The sequence below is a fragment of the Gopherus evgoodei genome, chromosome 6 (genome assembly GCF_007399415.2).
Source record: "Gopherus evgoodei ecotype Sinaloan lineage chromosome 6, rGopEvg1_v1.p, whole genome shotgun sequence".
NCBI classification, from domain to species: Eukaryota; Metazoa; Chordata; order Testudines; family Testudinidae; genus Gopherus; species Gopherus evgoodei.
The window spans coordinates 45900539-45917343 of record NC_044327.1 but is presented as its reverse complement, the minus strand read 5'-3'; the positions used below and the strand labels follow the sequence as shown (position 1 = coordinate 45917343).

At 40.3% G+C, this 16805-nt stretch overlaps 1 protein-coding gene across 2 annotated transcripts in view; it reads right to left on the bottom strand.

Annotated features, from left to right (window-relative positions):
* The window catches only part of NTRK2 (neurotrophic receptor tyrosine kinase 2), a 271563-nt gene that overhangs the window by 39386 nt on the left and 215372 nt on the right, over positions 1–16805 (bottom strand). For both annotated transcript variants that reach the window (XM_030566647.1, XM_030566648.1), the window contains exon 15: positions 14423–14657. In XM_030566647.1, coding sequence (XP_030422507.1) covers positions 14423–14657 — 235 coding nt within the window. The remainder of the gene's footprint in view (positions 1–14422; positions 14658–16805) is intronic.

The window sequence follows — 16805 nt, the reverse complement described above, 5'->3', positions numbered from 1 at the left end:
CTAGCTGAGCTAGCGGGAATTATGCCGACCCCGTCTCGGGTGGAAGCCATGCACATCTTTCACGGAGGGAATGGACAAAAAAATCAAATTTAATCTTCCCCTTTTTTGAAAGAAATGATAAGGTGAAGAAACCAGAAGTGAGATACAGACAGAGTATAAGAAGAGCTTTCTTACGTGTTTTCATCTTTGGACATTTTACATTGAATTTACAATATTTATGATATATCAGGGAGAGTGGAAAAAGATAAGGACCAAACAATATTTGCTGTGTCTGACCCTAGTTAGGAAGAAACATAACAATATTATAGATAGGTTCCAGCTACACTGTTGGGATCCAAAACTAGATCCCAACTCTCCCAGAGTATCAGGTACAAGATGTAAGCAGCAAGGTCTAGCGTCTGAGTTGAGAGTCAAACAAGGATTTGAAGACCAGGGCACCAGCTGCTCTAGTGAAAGCTAAGAAATTATTTTTCGTCATAAGATTTTGTCGAACAGAACTGTTCAGAGTGGTGGACAGACTGATAAGTAGGGAATGTTTCCCCCAAATTTTAAAAGGTCTCATTCAAGTATCCATTTCAGAACTAAAGATGGAGGAAACTGATTCAGATAAAACACTTTACGCACTTTTGAAACTGCTCCCAAATATGACCCACACCTGAATCAAATCTTTTTAGAGTTTTAAAACAATGCAGTCACAGCCTTTTAAAAATGCTCTTTCAGGTACCAGTCGGACTGTGCAAAATAATCTGATGCAGCAGAAAAAAAATACTCAGAAGATTTGATAAGTAGGACAAGTTTTGCATTTGTACCCAAATATCTGGATGCGAAATGAACTGAAAATATAACGTGAAGCTATTAATCAACAGAAGCTGAATGGATGGTGAATAAGGAGTCAATATATTCTGTAAACCAAAATTATCCAGATTTTTTTCCCCTTTCTTTTTATTTGTACTGCTTTTATTTAAAAAACTCCTATGAAATTAAATGTAAAATAATGCAAGATTAAGACTGACTAGTTAGAATCAAAAAAATTCAGAAAAAGGTATTAATTAAAATTCCAAAAAAAAGTTAACTCAGATGTGTTGCATATAGCATATTTATTTGTTTTTTTCTGATTAAATTTGTACATTAATATATTACTGTGCATAACCTAGATTATATCTCAGGATCTGCATTATAACTGAGTAAACACTGCTGTGTGTTTCCTATCTTTCTGTGGTTTTAACGGTGCAATCTTAAATTTGCATTAAAGTTTTTTAGTGCACTTAATATAGTTGTATCTGTTATACAACCGTCACTTTCCCCTTTGTCGTTCTTTGTCCTTGTACATCATAAAGGCAACAAAGACATAAAGCAGTAGGTTTAATAATGCAAGGGATGGAGGAATATGCAAAGCCGCTCAGATCCAAATTGACCATTTATTCCAGCTCAAAACTACCACACAAACATTTGTTTTTTAAAACTCAATTTTTACAAACATGATTAATAGAGTATAGTTTTGTCTGTATGCACGTGTGAGTGTACACAAATAGTAGGAGTTGTTACATTGGTCTCCTGCCATTCATTCTGGGTGAAATTTACCCCTCTGCAGAGGGACAACATAAAGCCCAGGCAACATTTAAAATCCATTCAAGCCTTATTTTGTAGACATAAATTGTGTTTAGGCCTCATGCTGGCCTTCCATTTTGTTCTCTGTGCACTGGCTTTCCTATAACATAAATATGATTCTCCCAAAGACTTTCTCAGCACTAGATTCTCTTCTCCAATAAAGGTCCTCTGTGGCACAAGAGTTTGGCTCTAGAATATATGAGGAAGTCAAAATGGATATGGGAGATTGACCTGGCCTAAACACTCAAAATAAAAAGGCTCCCAGAAATCTCTCTTTTTTACTGATACTTTAAAAGGTAGCAGATAAGACAAGCTATTCTGCCATACTGTGAAATGAAATATTTATATCTGTTCTGATCTATCTTTTTCTTTATGTCTACTTGTGCTAAAGATGATTTAAAATGTTGCTTGAAAAATCCAAAAAACAAACAGTTCATGCATATGATATAATGCCAGAAATTCAGGACCCTGCCTCTCATCTAACTCACTAGCAAAAAAATCTTCTAAAGAGAGATCATCAACTGGTTACACTCGACTAAATCTCATCATATGAACTACTGCAAAAGAACTTTAAACAGAACAAACTCTGGAAGATAACTCAGCACATCACCTGCCCTTTACAAAATAATATAGGCACCAAGAAAATCACGAAAAGCATCTGCTGAACCATTTTGCAGAAAGAGATGTATTGTTAAGACAATATTGCATTTTACTTTGTGTACTTAAGCAGAATCCTAAGAAAGGTCGATAGTACAGAGATATGGGCAAATAATATGTAAACAATCATTTATTTGATGCATGTTGCTTCATTTCCTGTTTGTAAACTGTCTGTGAAACAATTGCAAACTTCAACCTGATTGATTCTAGTGGAGATTTTCAGAAAGAAAATTTAATTGTTTCCAGCAAAGCTGCTTTTTTTTTTTTTTTTTTTTTTTTTTTTTTTTTTGCCTCATGGGGCTGTTGAGAGACTGTCTCCCTTCCTAGTTGGTTGTGGGAAAGTGTTTGCGTTTAAAATGGGAAAATACATGAATATGCTCCCCAGTGTCTCTTCCCCCTCCCTCTGCAAGTGTGTGGGTCCTGGAGCATGGAGATTTTACCACAGGCTGAAGCAGATTTTTTTCTCCCTTAAATGTATCTATTAAACTCACAGTTGTAGACAGAACTAATACCATCAAAAACAAAATTTTGTGATTCACAGGGTCTATGGTTGAAATCCTAGTCCACTGAAGTCAGTGGGAGTTTTGCCATTGACTTCAACATTGGCCAGGATTACCCTATGAGAATATACATGACTCTTTTTGCCCTTTACCAGGAGCTGTAAGGCTACACATCATATTCATTTTCAATATGTAAAGTGAGATCATAGTAAATATTTTGCATTTTAAACTGTTTCAGCTCCAAGGTCCATTTATCTTCAAAAGTCCCTTTACTATCTAAAAATAATATGTTGTTTGTTTCGTGAGTATGAATGGTGTTGTTAAAGAGATTCACAAAATGTCCATTTGAGCAGATTACCAACACTCACTATATAATCATGAATCTCACAATGTTTTTCCTAAAGCCCCTGTTCCTAGAGTTGTGTGACTATGGGTAGGCCTACACTAAGGATGCCAATTTTGGGTGGACATATTCCTGGAGATTTCATTATCTGACATAATCTTTAATTAAAGATCAATCTTACATTCCTCGAGACTCCAGGACAATCCTTGAGGGTTGGCAACTACTGCTACACTACAGAAAACAACAACAACAACCCAGCAGCAGTGAATCTCAGAGCCTGGTTCAACTGTCTTGGGCTCACGGGGCTCACACTACAGTGTTAAAAACAGCAGTGCAGACTTCCCTCTAGGGCTGGAGCCTGGCCTCTAAGATTCACTCTGTTCACCGGGGTTCAGAGCTCCCTGAGCTCCATCCAGCCTGAGTGGGAACAGCTACACTATTTTTAGCATCATAGCGTTAGCCCCACAAGCCTGGGGCTCTGACACTCACTGTCATGGGTCTTTCTTTGCAGCGTAGATGTACCTTCAGGGAGAATCTTAACTTGCATTTTAAAAAAAGGCATTTCTAGTTATGGCTCAAGAAAGAGAAGGGGGTGGGGAGGGATTCCAAAATATATTCATGATTTTTAAGCCAATCCAATGATTTTGGAGGTGCCTTTCTCATGACTTTTGAGTGGGTGACAATAATGTAGGAATCCTTTGTTGAAAAAATTGGCAGCACACAGCTGTCAAGAAGAATGTTTTCTATAATGGGGCTGAAGATGGTTTGATCCTATCCACACTATCAGTTATACAATTTTAGCACTAACAGAATACATACTGCTGAAAACTCTTGTCAGCTATTGTTCAGTTTCCCACTGTAGAATTGACACGGGCCTTAGTGTGCTCATGACACAATTCTGAAATGATGGTGCAGCCATAATTCTCTGAAAGGAGATTAGTCTCAAAACATTTCTGACTTCATATGATTCCCCATCTCTCTAGCTCAGATGCAATTCAGTTTCATGTGGTTCCTGGCCCAGTAATACATATAAGAACATAGGTTTGAAAACGGTTCCAGGAGCAAAACCATTTTCAAATCTGTTTTTCCTTACTACTTTCACAAACAGGTTAAAAATGCCACAGTAGGTTAAAAAGGAATCCTTCTGGGTGACATCAAGAGTTAAAATACAGTTTAAAAGCTAACTAGAGCCCTCAGCAAAGGGAGCCCTAGCAGTGTTATGTCTCCATAAACATAAAGTGAAAGTTAATCTACTTAGCATGTTAAACTTTTGACCCACACAAACATACCTGGGGGAATAGTTAGAAAACTGAAAAGATAATATTTATGTCTCATCAGAGAGCAGCACAAAGTTGCATTATTTAGTAAGGAAATCTTTTGAGATGCTTCACTTGCATGATCTCTCAGGGCTGGTACCTCTGTGTTAACATTTCAGTTGGCCTGCACCCCCAGGCCAACTGAAATGGCAAAACTGCAATTGACTTCAGTGGTTCAGAATTGGGCTCAATGTTAGTTGAACTGGAACATAGGCGCATAGCCTGGCTGTAAATCAAATTTCATATAGGTTTGTCACAGAGTTTGGGGGAGACAAGGCCCTGCACGCCCGGCTTCCTGCGATTCACCATGACTCTCAGCCAGCCAGAAAAACAGGTGGTTTATTTAGACGACAGGAACACAGTCCAAGACAGGTCTTGCAGGTACAGACCACAGGATCCCCTCAGTCTGGTCCATCTTGGGGGGCCAGGGAGGCCAGAGCCCCATTTGGGCTCCCCTCCATTTTTCCAGCCAGCTCCAAACTGAAAACTCTCCAGCCCCTCCTCTCGCCTTTGTCTCTTTCCCGGGCCAGGAGGTCACCTGATCTCTTTGTTCTCCAACACCTTCAGTTGGCACCTTTGCAGAGGAGGGGACCAGGCCATCAGTTGCCAGGAGACAGGGTGTCGGCCATTCTCTGTGCAGACAACATCACACTGGCTTAGACACCCAAGACAATCACACCCCCCTAGACACCCGAGAAATGCATAGGGGAAACTGAGGTAGTAGGCCCTATTTACATGCAATTTGGGTACTCGTGACTTATTTTGCCAGGTATAGTCCCACCAGATAAGAAGCAGGGGGTTGTTACAAGGCTCCTGCTCTTCCAGTGAGCCAAAAATTGATACAGTAAAGAGGCATAAGCCTTGTTATATATAACAAACCCTCTGCTTCCTCTGTCAATAGCTTTTTTGTACTCATGTATTAATCTACAGAGTCAGAATTGCAGGCTTTTTCTCTGTTACTAGCTGACACGGTCCCTTCACCACCTCCAGCCATCCCCTTTATGTATTATATTTCAGTTTAATCATCACTGTTCCTTTTCCACACTTCCTCACTTCTATTAGCAGAAATGTCCCCATTGTCCTTGGACCGGGAAAAATGTTTGTTTAGGAAAACTGCCTAGCAACCTTTTTCCCTATTTCAGGGAGAGAGGCTATTTGCATAAAAAAGCCCCCCTGTTGGAGGCTAATGGAGATTCTGTTGAGAGCTGCTCAGTGACCACCTCTCAAAAGAAATCTCCCTTTCCTCCTGATCCCTCTGGGTGGCCTTTCTTTGCAGTGTCCACTTTATTTGGAAGGCAATGCCAATTTCCCACAAGGTGCATCAGTGTTCTGCAGTAGTGATGAGCTAATTCTAGTTCCTGACTCTGGTGGAAAGGCTCAGAAAGTTCTGATCCCTCAGGAATGGATTTTATTATCACGCTGTTCCCAGATTTTTTTCCATGCTGTACAACACACAAAGTGAACAACTGACTGTTAACCCCCTAAGTTCTGTCATTTTCCAGATGGCTAGCCCAAATGAATGCTTATAGGAGTAAGTACATACATTCCTGTACAGTATCTTTCTTTTGCCGATCCCCACAATTACAAAATGCTGTAAGTGGGGTGCATGCAGATCTAAGTTTTCTCTATCTGTACTCTGTCAGGAACAGGTACCATGGGAGTCACTACTCATAGCAGTTTATGTCTACAGAATGAGAAGTAAATATTGATGAAAATTTGCTTTGAAAGACCTTGGGTGAAATTCTGGCCCTACTGAAATCAGTGTAAAACTTCCATTGTCTTCAATAAGCAGACTATCAAATCAGCTTCTTCTCTTATGTTTATAAACTAATGTGCAGCAAGTTTTGGTTTGTGGTAGGAAGATTTCTGATCCAAGTCCTGTCAGATGCTGAGGGCTTAAATAGGAGCTGAGGATCTCCCAGGATCCGGCTCCTGTTTACTGGCAGCAGTCAGACTTTCTGATCAGGATTTACCAAGCCTCTCCAGTTCTAGGGTTCACAGAACTAATTTCAGGTTGTGAATCATTGCTTTGCTCCAGTTTAGACTCACATGAGTGCTTTTTTTTTTTTTTTTAAAGGATGATTTAATTTTGTAAATGCGTTTTAAAAAAATATATTCTAAGTAAATGGACATCTGTTCTAAGAATCCCAGGTGGATGTCCTACACACTGTACGTGCTGGGTCTGATTCTTCTCTTATTTGTGTCAGCTGGCCGTAGCTTCATTGGAAGCTATGGTATTACAATGGTACAAAACAGAACTGATAAAAACCAGATCTATGTCCCTTGGGAAATTCTGATTTTTGACATTTGTTTTCAAACAAAATTGGAACAAAAAGTAGAAATATCAAAACTTATAGTGGATGAAAAAAAATCCAAAATTTTTCAATTTGGGAAGGTCACAATGTTTTGACATTTTTGATCAAAACAAAATTATTTTACATTCCCAAATATTATATAAACATTTCCTTGGGTTGAGCCAATATTAGTCTCCGTATTTGCCTGCAGTGCCTCATAGGAATTGTAGTTTGGGTGTGTCATGCCTCCCCCTTTTCCTGGCTACAGGATATCTTCCAAGAATGCTGTCTCTGCATAACTGAGCCACTATGGTCCCTCATGGACAACCACCTCTAGCGTAAACCTAGTATAGGGGGAGACACAGATTTCAAAGACACAGAAGGCACTTAGGCACACAACTCCAATGGAAAATCAAATACCTGGAAGCTGAATCAGGCCCACTGTATTTGCCAAAATTGCTTTAGAATTTTATGTTTATTACTCAGCCCTATATTTCACCCTATTTTTCTCTCTGCCACCCCTCTACTTTTTTTTTAAAGAGTTCTTAAGCAAAATAGAAGCCAGTAAAATTAGAGTTTGATTCCAACATTCAAGTACACAATGAGCTAGTGGTCTCAGAATTAAACAAAACAAATGCCAAATGCATCCCTGAAGTGAAATGAAGATAATGGAATTGTCCAGTGAAAACAATGGAATTACACCAAGGATGGATTTGGCTCTACCTGCCTAAATTGTACCCACAAAATGCATGTTTGTCTGTGCACAAAATCCACTTTGTGCACAAAAATGAATAACTGCAGACAGGTACCACTCAAACACAACATTCCCTATTTCATATGTGCAAATGCAGGATTACATTTGCAGTGGGTCAGCTTGCACATTTTGCATGTGCAATTTTATAAATGGTTTTGAAAATGTGATGTGTCTTCTAAAATACTGCATACACATCGGAATTACTCATTCAAAATCAGTTGTGTATTGTATCAGTCTCACAGATGTCTGTCTATAGTTTCTCTTCCTTTTTAAATCAAAGGAATTGTGTGATAGAATTTTTAAGCTCCTGAAATGACAAGTCTGCAACAAAACCTAGATCTCTCTATATACAATAGGTCAAACTCAGATGATCAACACAAGCCCAGACAGAGATGAGTTTATTATTGTGTTCTCTGACTTTAGCATCCATAATATCTCTGTACATGGAGGATATATGTACTGTCATGGCCTGCCATTGTTAGGTATAGCACATTAAAGGCTTTGGGCATGTGACACTCCTTCCTCTAGCCAACTGTGTTCAGTCAGGATTACGAGGCAAAAAGAGAGAAGCTCTCTGCAAAAGAGTCTTGGGCTCTCCTCCTAGGATATAATATGTATGGTCTGTGTAAATGGAGAACAGATGGAAACAGGAATAAAAACCAAGTCTATGAACCTGTTCAACCCATGCAAAGCTGACATGTGAACCAGTGTTTGAGAAATGACCACATCTGTGAATGAATAGAGATCCAATACCAAATTCAGCCCTGGAACAAGCAAGTGCAGCTCCATGAATGGCAAGGGATCTGTGCCCAAGTGTGCCAGCTCTAAACCTGGCCACCAGGATATGTCTCTACTCTGTTGCATATATAGTCCTAATAACAGTCATAGTGGTGGCCTCCTGAAAGCTCACAATAATCATCTAACATCTTCTGGGGCAAATTCTGGTCTTCGTCATACAAGTGTAAAACCAGAGTAACTATATTGATTTTAAGGGAGATACTCCAGATTTGCACTGATGTAGCTGGCCCATGATTTACAGTATATAGGATTATCATCAGTTATTTGAAACCATCTGCACACTGGTGTGCATACTCCAGGGCTATCAGAACCCTCTGTCACCCTCTAGTTCTTCAAACAATGCAATGAGTACGTTGGGCTATGACGGAGGAACAAAGCTGAAAACACCTTATAGGGAAGGAGATAATTTCATTTGAGCATTAGATGCTGAAATAGCAGCTAATAAAAAGCCTTCAAACTGTGACAATTCAATACACACACCTACGAGGATGCCTTGACAAGCTGCTTGACTCACAACTCTTTCTTGCTTTTCCTCTGTGCAGCCTCCACCAAACTCACCCCCATGGGTAAACAGCTGTGTACTGACAGTAGAGAGGTGTCTGCCACTACTGCCATTTGCAAATAGAGAGACATCTGTCCCTTGCTGTAAACATTTGGGCTCTGGTGTTAGCCTGGCTAGTTATAGCTCAAATAAATATAAACCCCAACTTTGTCTTTTTTTAGCATCCTGCTATCATACGTTAATTCTCTTTACAAACACGCACTTTGTCCTGGAAATAAGCTTGGTGAGATCACCCTTGGGTGATTATTTTACTAGCATTATCTTTAACAAACAGTTTGCATGTTGAGTCACCAGAAAGCATATAATGGGCAGTTGCCAGGAACTGAACACTGTACAATGCTAGGCTCATATGCTAAGGAATAGCTGTATATAACTGGGCCAGATTCTGGTCTCTGTTTCACCAATTTAACTCCACTGACTTTAAGGGTGTTGCTCTGGATTTAGACCTATATATCTGAGATCAGAATCTGACCCATTCTTACAGTATTTGCCAAGAATAATAGGATTTTCAAGGATAAAGATGACCTGCAAAGGATTTTTTGAATGGGATTTTATTTTTTATTGTTTTTTCTATGATGTAGAGAGTTGTTGAGTTTTTAAAATCTGTTTGATTTTTACCACAGAAATATCAAGAATGTCAAGTCTGGTCATCTTTATCATTGCTGGAAAACTTCCTTGAGGTCTCAGAAGGGTACTGAATTCTCACACATTAACTGAAAGGGTAGCAGTACTGAATCTTTAACAAGGACCTCCTTTGTCCAGTGTGCTCATTTACCATTGGAGTTAAATCGGTGTTAACACAAAACAAATAGACAAAGCAAAACCCTAAGTAATTCTACAGTTGTATTTAAAAATTGCTCCCATTCCCCCTTGCTCATCTGATATTGTTTCACTGAGTTGTGATATCGTTTCACTAGTTCTCCAGTCACAACTAGGCTAGATAAAACCTGAATGTCAAATGAAAAATATCAAGGGGTGAAAAACAATTTTTTTTTTAACAAAAGTCTTCCTGGCCCTCTTTAAACATCAAAAGAAACAAAAAATGGCCCAAGCCCTGTTTTTTGGCCTTTGCAGATTGCTTTTAAGTGACTCACCAAAGTCAAGCCAGAGATGGAAAGAGAAACCATGTCACCTGACAGATTTATTATTATTAAATATTATTGTTGTTGTTGTTGTTGTATTAAACACTAGATTATACTATTAGCATGGAGCCTTTGGTAGATGGAGGTGCAGAGCTACATCCTGCCAGTGGAAGCTCCTCAGGGCTCAAGGGCAGGAGGAATTAGTGACACCCCTTGTAGAGTATGTCTACACAGCAAAGAAAAACGTGGCTGGCCCCTGCCAGCCAGCTTGGGCTTGCGGGGCTCAGGCTGTGAAGCTGTTTTATTGCTGTGTAGGTTTCCAGGCTTGGGCCAAAGCCCACGCTATAGAACACTGCGGGAGTAGGAGGGTCCTGGAGCTCAGACTCCAGCTCGAGACCGGAAGTCTACACAGCAATGAAACAGCCCTTCGTCCTGCAAACCTGAGTCAGCTGGCACAGGCCAGCTTTGGGTTGTTGTTTGCTGTGTAGACATACCCTTAGAGTGTTGTATATGCCCCACTGCATGGCCAGCCAGATTAGCTGCTACAGCTCTGAATAATTTCTGATCCTTCCCACCCTTTTTGGGGCAGGTGCGCCTGAGAAAGCGTGAACAATTCAGTAACAGCCCCTGTGCTCTTCTGAACATGGGTCTACAATTCTGACTTGTTCTTTAGTGGCCTGTACAGGTGGGGAAGAGAAGTTCTTATAGAGTGTGAAATTCTGGTCCCAGTGAAGTCAATGACATAACACCCATGGAACTCAATGCAGTAAGGATTTCACCAGAGTCACTGCATCAATCCTGCAAATCTCTGATTAGGTTGGAATGGCATTATATTTAAAACAAATTCCTGTTTGCTTATTCCTGAAACTGTGAGACGCTGACCTTCCTTGCTTATTTTCTTGTTTATAATAAACAAAACAAAAATGTATATTAAATGTAAGTACAGAGCGGGTACCTGCAAACTTGGAGTGGATGCATAAAATGGTTTGAAATAGTATCTCCGAATACAGGAATGAATACCTAGAAAAGCGATTGTTACCATGATCCAGTGTCACTACAGCACTTCACAGAGTAGTGCAGATGAGTCAAATGGAGGTCAGAAGGAAAGACAGGAAACTCCAAGTTTTAAGGGACAAGAGCATGATCAACAAAAAATAGACATCAGCAAAATAAATAAAAGCCCCCAACCATTGTGAAATACAAACTCTTTCAAATCAATGCAAGGATATGCTGCTATAAATGGAATGTAATTCTGCAGTGTCAGCAGAGCTCTTTAAAGCAGGTGACAAACTAATTGCTTGTTAGTCGTCCTATTTTGACTCAGTGGGTGACAGCACTGGTGAGGAAAAGTCATTGCAATTTCATTGTGTCCTCGGGCACATCTGGTCTGGTTTTAGAAAACTATTGCAGTTTCATTACACGTTAGCATTTGTACTAGCAAATAAAATTTCTCTCCCTCCCCCCAAGATTCCTGACAGACCCTGAAACAAACAAACAAACAAACAAACAAACAAACAAACAAACAAACAAACAAACAAAGGCCCATGCAGCCCATGCCACACCGCACACATACTCGCCAATAGCTAACCGTTATTTCTCTCCACAGTCATCCCTCCAATATCTCTGTATGGCTGACAATGCAGAAGGCCATTAGCAGTCTGACAGTGTGCAAGGGCTGAGGATCATCTTCATTTAACTAAACATACATAAAACAATCCTCTTTGCTCAAATCTAAAATCTCAATTGATTGACTGATGGGGGGTTGTCTCAGAGTAGACTAATTCCACTGTATTTTGGCAAGCGCCAAATCATTTCTTGCAGTGCATTTTGGAGCAGTGTAAATCCCTCCAGTGAGCTGCTGATATAACTGTCAAGTGCAGGGGAAGAATCATCTCCCTATATGCAATTAAACTTTAACTGTTAAAAACCTGACTATAAACAGAGGTCAGTGCCACCGCAATATCATTTATGGCAGCATCACTATCCATCCCCGCCACTGCCATAATTCTCTGGGCAGCCCTCTGGCAAATCACTACTGGCCTGATCCTTTCAGGATCCCATTATGACTAGCCCCACATGTCCCTGGGCAGGGCTGGCCAGAATCGTACTGGGGAACGTAGTCTCTGATCCTTACTAGCAGCCTCACAGGTACTACTGTCTGAAAGGTGAGGTGAGAGGCATGCCAGGGCCCTGTTCCTCTTCTGCATTTGTTCACACACTGCTGGGTGTGGACCAATGGTGCTGCTTCTCTGTGTGTAGAAGAAATTACTTCAAGGGCAACATCTCTGTGTCCCATCCTCAGCTAATGTAAATTGGCGTAGCTGCTTTACACCAGCTGAGGATCTGGCCCATAAACAGAATCTCTCCCTGTTCTATTCATTCCCCATTTGTTCTGCTGCCATCAACATTCTGTCTGCCCTTACAGTCCTTATCCCTCTCCACAGACTTACTTTCCCTCCTCGTTCATTCCATACTCACATTTATTATTGCACAATTCACTCTTTTACTTTCACTTTCCCTCCTGACTCATCCAGAATTCCTCCTGGTGCTCCAAATGCCATGTGGCCTGTGCTCTCTACAGGCCTGGGGCCATCCAGGGTGGGATCTTGCCCTTTGTCTAAACTCCCATTTAATTCAGTGGGAGTTTTGCCTGTGTACAAATATGGCAAGAACATGCACTGTGGGTCAAATTCAGACCTAGTGTAAGTATGCAGAACTCTATCAAAGTCAATAAAGTTTCACCTGCTTGTGCCAAGTCTGGATTTGCCCCATTTGAGGTTGACGGCATTAGATCCATGTTTCCATCCCTTTCCCATCTGCCCTTCTGCAGCTTAGAATCATCAATTTTTGTTTAAGAGTAAGTGTAAAACAAAAGTGTTTATAATTAAAAATGGCATTGGAAGTATAGTACACCTTCTATTTAAGGTTGTTGAAATGCTTTACAAGCATACATTATTAAGACTCACAATGGTCTGTAAGGTAAATAAGTCCACTTGTACCAATTTTACAGATGGGGTGACCTGAAGCACAGAGTGGTGATTTGCCTGGGTCACAGCAAGTAGGGTTGATATTTTAGATGCAAATAACCCCCCCCCCCAAGTCCTGATTCTCAATCCCCTGCTGTAATCCTCTCTGACATAAAAAAAAAATACAGTAGAACCCTGTTTATCCGACCTTCCATTATCTGGCTCTCCATATTAACTGAACAACCAGTGCACACACATTCAGAAGTGGGTGATCTCTCCTGTGGCCGCTAGACGGCACTGCAGCCTCACACTTCCCCATTCTCCGGATTATCTGAATTTTTGATCATCTGATCTGGCCCTGGTTCCAACTGGATCTGATAAACAGGGCTCTGCTGTATAACCAGTAACCACTACAGTACATGTTTTTTCAAGTTTTGAAATGATGTCATTCTTATATTACAATGATCAAATAGCTTGAAATACCAGATTCCCAAAGGACAAAATGTGTCAGAAATCTGGTTCAGATATTTACTAAATGCTAGGTTTTGCCCATTGAAAAAAGGAAGAAATAAACAACAAAAACAAACAGATTTATGGTTTTCAGCTGTTAATTAAAACAACTCAGTAAATATAAATATATCAGTATTTCCTGTGTGTAGCCTGCCCTGCCCCATCCCGCCCATACTTAATAACAGTCTCTTCTCAGGCCTCTCACAAACAACTGTGCAGAATCAGCTCTGTCCTCTTGTGGGATCAGCGGTTAAATTAAAGCAGAGATGACACAGATATTTATCACACAACACCAATACTGATCATTAACGTATACAGTATATTTCATCCATGAGGCTTTTAAAGTCCTTTGCAAATTTGAAAAATGAAACTCTGAGATAAATCCTGACTCCCATGGACATCAATGAAAATCATATTTGCCAGCATATGGACATATATAGCAGGATTGCTTCACCCACCACTGAAGTGCAACCACCAGAGTGAAACAAAGCAAACACAATCAGTTGAAGACAGGAAATGCTTATTGTCAGCTATGAGGCATTTCTTTTTGGACGCTGAGCATATCATCAGTAAAGGGTTCTGCCTTAGTCTCTGTCTCTTTCTGACTGAAATAATTTTCATAGGTACAGTGCTATTGCCTACAGGTTATATCCATTCAAGCAATCCACTAGTCTTAGACATTTGTAAGAACACATTTTTATAATACCTATGTGTTGGGACAAATTTGACCAACCACGGTCACTTTAAAGATGCCTTTTCTTTTTTGCAGCCAAGTAAACTTGCCAAATTTCTGACCTCTGAAGGATTTTTTAAACCATTTTAATAAGAAAACTAAAGAAAAGGACTCTCCATCAACTTTTGCCAGGAGCTTCCAAATTTACCAAACTTTAAAACTCAGATTCACTCTCCATATCCAATTCTTTAAGGGTCCAGGACATGTGGATAATCCAGTTTAAAAGTGACCAGTATGATCAATGTGATAAGATGACTGAACAAGACCTCAGTTACTCCTGAAAGTGACAATTCACTTACCCTATAGTAATCAGTACTGTACACATCTCTGGACATTCCAAAATCTCCAATCTTCACCAGCAAGTTCTCACCAACCAGGCAGTTCCGGGTGGCAAGATCACGATGCACAAAGTGCTGTGATGCCAAGTAAACCATGCCGGATGCAATCTGCTGGGCAATGTGCAACATTTGGGACTGGGTCAGCTCAGCTAGAAGGTTGCCTTCTGCCATCAATACTGCATCTGGTCCATGTGCCCTGCATGGATCACACAAAAATACGGGCTCATGAAATAAGAGGTCACTTATAAACTAGAGTGACTGTGGAGCTTGCATTAGGGAAACTGAAAATGTAATAGTGGCTTATTTAAAGGTGATGGGCTAAATTCATGTGTGGTGGGAATGAATTTGTCTCAGTGTTTTTTTCCTTCACTGTTTTCTCTTTCTTTCAGGGTGAGGAAGAGAGGTAGTTGAATATATTGCTTGTGAAAGTAAGGAACTGGAACTAATAACAATACATCCCACCCTAATCTGCTGTGCCCCTGCTGTTCCAGCACAGGGGCCTTTCCTGGACAAAGGCTGCCAGTTATTCTAACTGTACGGAAGCAGGAGAACATCAAAGACAGGATTTATACTTATGTCTCTAGAGGTGAAAGGCCACTGCAGTAACACCATTTTTCTTCCCTCTTTCTAAAGCCTATAATATCCCCTTCCACAGGGAGATGGGGCATGACGCGCGTGTGTGTGTGTGTTTTTTAATTTAAGGTGAGAGAGCTAACTTTACTTTGGGGAACAAAAAAAAGAAATTAGAGGAATGATTTCAGATTTACACCCTTAATTTACCATCCACATGAAGTAGCTCCACTAATCCCAAGTGCCTTTTGTTGACTTTCCCACAGGTGGTGAATTCCACCTGATGCACAGGGGACAGGTCACAAAACTCATTCCAGTTGGCACGGCCATGCCAGATCAGAAAGCTGAGTTTCTTTCACTGGTTCTAGGTTAGCTTTGAAGTACAGCAAGTCCTTAACACAAACTGATCAGCCCATTCACATGAGAAATTATGAAGCTCTTTGGGGCAGGAATCATGCCCTTGATAGCTCATTGTGGCACAACCAAATATACATATATATAACTTACCTGTTGTAATTACTGACACTGTTTTAGGGGAAGCTTTACTATCCATTCCCTGATACTAAATTAAGGCAAGACTAAAGAGGTTAGTGGACCCTGATCATCCTCCACCCTGATGTGCTTCAGCATTCTGAATACTCATTATTTTATTCCACAGCAGAACCTTCTCTCCACATTTGTAGATTCGACCTTTCAAACGGGCCAAATCCTCCCCTCGCTCCTCTTTTTTTAAAACAACCCTCCTCCACCCAGTGATTTGCTTTCCCATAGACCCCATTCCTCACCCCAAACAAGTACTCTGGATCAATAGGGGTTATGTTTAGCCTTAATTCATCCTCGGGAGGAGGGTATAGAAGCTTGGGAAAGGTTGGCAAATTAATCAAATTCTGATACTACCTACCAGAAGTATGATATAAAAATTGCTGGGAGGGAGAAAAACTTCACAGGTGAAGTGACAGATCTGGGAGCTAAATGAAGGAAGGTTTGTCACATTACTGGGCCTGCAGTTGGCACAGTGCAGAAAAACTAGCTGCACATGTTTTGTCATGGAGCATGGACAGCCATGCAACTGGTGGTAGTTAAAGAAATAAAGGCAGGATGAGAAATCCCAGGCTAAAACCCAAATGTGAATTCATAATGAAAAGCACAGCACATCCTCATCACACATATTTTTAATAGCCCTCCTCATGAAGGAAGTTGCAAATCTTTATTAATTTAGAAAACTATTTATCTTTCACCACATATTTCTTTCTTAATTAAACTTCTGCATTTTTTAAATGTTCAATCCATCTTGCTTATCTTCCTAATTTTCCTTGTTAATCATGAAATCCTTATCTCCAGCAATGCACAGCTGTAAGAGACAGTAGCATAGACTCTGCCTGATCTACCTCACCCCTCCTATGCCACAATGGGGCACAAAGGGAAGCTTTTGACCTTCAGGATGCGGTCTTACTCCTGAAACGCGACACTATGCTGCAGGAAGCAGTAATACTCAGTTTGGTCCTACATTGGTTAAACTCTGGATTCAGTTTCCCCTGTTGGCCTTGGGTGGCGCTGCAGGGTAAGAAATAGATGCTCTTTTACAGACTAATTACAACTAAACTTTCATCTGCAGTACAAGCTGCAGCAAATGTGAGAGGAATGACAAATTTAAGATCAGATTAAACAGCTTGTCCCAACATAATCATTTTATGTTCTAAATACGTCTTATTAATTAAAAAAACCCAAGTTAGCACATATACTGTCTGCTAAGTTGTATTACTATATGATATTT